Source organism: Nicotiana sylvestris, chromosome 1 (assembly GCF_000393655.2).
Source record: "Nicotiana sylvestris chromosome 1, ASM39365v2, whole genome shotgun sequence".
In the NCBI taxonomy this organism is placed as follows: Eukaryota; Viridiplantae; Streptophyta; class Magnoliopsida; order Solanales; family Solanaceae; genus Nicotiana; species Nicotiana sylvestris.
Window position 1 is genome coordinate 1,321,177 of NC_091057.1, and position 3,514 is coordinate 1,324,690.

Consider the following 3,514-nt stretch of genomic DNA (forward strand, 5'->3'; position numbering starts at 1 on the left):
GGTATTGATTTAAAACACTTAAGGTTTTGCTCACCTCACTACTTCAAAATGGCTTCATATTTGAATTGTTAGACATGTACGTGTGTCAAATGCTTCTAGTTTTTCTTATGATTCATTGGTTTAAGCCTATAAAGTGGAAGAACTAGAAGTGCGGCTTATGTTAGATCCCCTTATTATAATGTAAAAGAAAGTGTATTTGATAGTTTCAATCTTAATAATAATTTTTAACATGCATGGATCGAGGTGTTATTTATCTACTTAGTTTCTTTCTACTTTGGTTTTCGTTTACTTTGTCTAGATCAAATTAAGTTCCGTCATAGAAGATTAATAATGGATTTTGCATATACTACCATTCAGCACAAGAAAGCATACCAAGAATTTAATTTCTATCAGAAGTAAACAACCAACACCTCAATATTGGCTAGTGAAGGTGGCGTGACAGATTTGCCAGGTATACTATACAGTCAAAATTGCACAATTACAGTTGGGCTGCTATCCAAGAATTTTGAAGAGATGTCCAGGTGGTCAACATTGGCAAAGAAATAGGCGATACCACTTGCAACAAAAGCAAAAGGCAATATATATAATATTTGTAAAATATCACTATAAAGGAAGATGTTGCCTACATATTAAAAAATCATAAATTTCATATACCTTTACTACTCTTGAAATTTTCAAATAATGTATCATCTTATTTCTCCCATAGAAGCCATTGTAGGACTTGTAACCTTTGCATTTCTACTCTACTTCCTATGGACAAAAAAACAATCAAAAATCCTAAACCCACTGCCTCCAAAAATCCCAGGTGGATGGCCAGTAATCGGCCATCTCTTTTATTTCAAGAACAATGGCGATGATGACCGCCATTTTTCTCAAAAACTCGGAGACTTAGCTGACAAATATGGTCCCGTCTTCACATTCCGGTTAGGGTTTCGTCGTTTCTTGGCGGTGAGTAGTTATGAAGCTATGAAAGAATGCTTCTCTACCAATGATATCCATTTCGCCGATCGGCCAGCTTTACTTTACGGAGAATACCTTTGCTATAACAATGCCATGCTTGCTGTTGCCAAATATGGCCCTTACTGGAAAAAAAATCGAAAGCTAGTCAATCAAGAACTTCTCTCCGTTAGTCGGCTCGAAAAATTCAAACATGTTAGATTTTCTATAGTTCAGAAAAATATTAAAGAACTATATGATGGTGATTCACCAATGGTGAAGATAAACCTTAGTGATTGGATAGATAAATTGACTTTCGACATCATTTTGAAAATGGTTGTTGGGAAGACCTATAATAATGGACATGGAGAAATACTGAAAGCAGCTTTTCAGAAGTTCATGGTTCAAGCTATGGAGATTGAGCTCTATGATGTTTTTCACATTCCATTTTTCAAGTGGTTGGATCTTACAGGGAATATTAAGGCTATGAAACAAACTTTCAAAGACATTGATAATATTATCCAAGGTTGGTTAGATGAGCACATTAAGAAGAGAGAAACAAAGGATGTTGGAGGTGAAAATGAACAAGATTTTATTGATGTGGTGCTTTCTAAGAGGAGCAACGAACATCTTGGCGATGGTTACTCTCATGACACCACCATCAAAGCAACCGTATTCGTAAGTAAATTAATCTCTGCTTGCATTTTAACATGTTGTCGGAGGCAATTTATCTTATATTTTAGGTTACTATATTCGTATATATATAATATCACTTTAATTTTTATAGACTGATTTTTTAAGTGGCTTAGTGGTGTATAGATTCTTCTACACTTTCAGTATTTCGAAGTCAAACTTTAATTTATGGATTCAGTTGATAAACTCTATCACCGTAGGTAATGAATTTTTATATTTTTGGTATATTTTAACCTATTGTAGCAATGGATTTCAATTAAAGAAAAAAAGAGGCTTTTGTACCTTTATAACATATCTTCAATTTGACTGGAGTATTTTCATTTTTTTCTTAACCAACTCATGCATACTAGGATATGAACAATCATGCATCTTCATCTCTTTAGTTTCTTCTTTGTAAGTCATCTTTTTAACTGTTCTTTGTCCATATGTATAGACTTTGGTCTTGGATGCAACAGACACATTTGCACTTCATATAAAGTGGGTAATGGCGTTAATGATAAACAATAAGAATGTCATGAAGAAAGCACAAGAAGAGATGGACACCATTGTTGGTAGAGATAGATGGGTAGAAGAGAGTGATATCAAGAATTTGGTGTATCTTCAAGCAATTGTTAAAGAAGTATTACGATTACATCCACCTGCACCTTTGTCAGTACAACACCTATCTGTAAAAGATTGTGTTGTCAATGGATACCATATTCCTAAGGGGACTGCACTACTTACAAATATTATGAAACTGCAACGAGATCCTCAAATATGGGCAGATCCTGATAAATTCGATCCAGAGAGATTCTTGACAACTCATGCTGCAATTGACTATCGAGGGCAGCACTATGAGTTGATACCGTTTGGTACGGGGAGACGAGCTTGTCCCGCAATGAATTACTCATTGCAAGTGGAACACCTTTCAATTGCTCATATGATCCAAGGTTTCAATTTTGCAACTACGACAAACGAGCCTTTGGATATGAAACAAGGTGTGGGTCTAACTTTACCTAAGAAGACAGATGTTGAAGTGCTAATTACACCTCGCCTGCCTCCTACGCTCTATCAATATTAATATGTTTTGTTGTCGCGATTCGTTCTGATTTGTCCCTCAATGTTTAAAAAAAAAAAAAAGATGTTTTATTTTTGTTAAGATTGTTTCACAGATTGTTATTCATCTATTTTACTAATAAGTTATTGTAAACCATAAATAATAAGAAGTTTTTGTCTCCGATAAGCACTTCTCGGGCAGAAGCTTAAGAATGAGCTCAGACCTCTATGGCCTAGCCTCTTCATGTTCTTGTTCAAGTTTAATTTCAATTCTTTTCCCTAGAAGTTTAACTTATATGCACAAATTAGGCAATAAGAAACCACTAGAACAAAAGAACGACACAAGACTAACCTAGAGTAAATGGTAAATAACCCGCTATAACAGGTTGAATTACATTGTTGCCGATGTAAAAGTTTCACTACAATGTAATGTCCGTGTATAGAGATAAAATCTAAAAAATATATCCTTTACATCCAAGGATTCTGATGGAAATCAAAACCTAAGTTGCTCGGTCTTGGGTGTGGGTATCTGACAGGGGTGCGTATCCAGAGGTCGGATCCATTGAGATGTAAATTCTAAGATTCGGGAATAAGGATCCTAGTACGGATACGGGTGCGAGGATCCAACTAATTAAAATAAATAAAAATATAAAAATATCACTAAATTAAGAGAAAATTTGTGGAATACTTACGTATAGCTTGTAAAGTGTTAATTTTTTTTATTCTCAAGTTGTACATATGTAAAGGATTGATTTTCTACGTAAAGTATGCTATTTTCGTTATGGTGAGCATAAGTTCATTATGCCATGAGTTTGCTTTACTTGGTAGAATGAGAAACAAAATGGGACTA

General features: G+C 34.6%; 1 protein-coding gene across 1 annotated transcript; it reads left to right on the forward strand.

The window, feature by feature from the left end:
• The first annotated feature begins 660 nt into the window (after positions 1-660).
• LOC138878486 (nicotine N-demethylase CYP82E3-like) lies at positions 661-2,845 on the forward strand. The gene is made up of 2 exons (XM_070158170.1): positions 661-1,614; positions 2,063-2,845. Exons 1-2 carry the CDS (start codon positions 682-684, stop codon positions 2,687-2,689), a joined length of 1,560 nt encoding a protein of 519 aa, XP_070014271.1. The 5' UTR covers positions 661-681; the 3' UTR covers positions 2,690-2,845.
• The last annotated feature ends 669 nt before the right edge of the window (positions 2,846-3,514 follow it).

Excerpts from the sequence above, each read along its gene's own strand:
- LOC138878486 (XM_070158170.1), top strand. The coding sequence starts at position 682 with ATGTATCATCTTATTTCTCCCATAGAAGCCATTGTAGGACTTGTAACC. Across the intron at positions 1,615-2,062 it reads CCATCAAAGCAACCGTATTC|ACTTTGGTCTTGGATGCAAC; the intron begins GTAAGTAAATTA and ends CCATATGTATAG.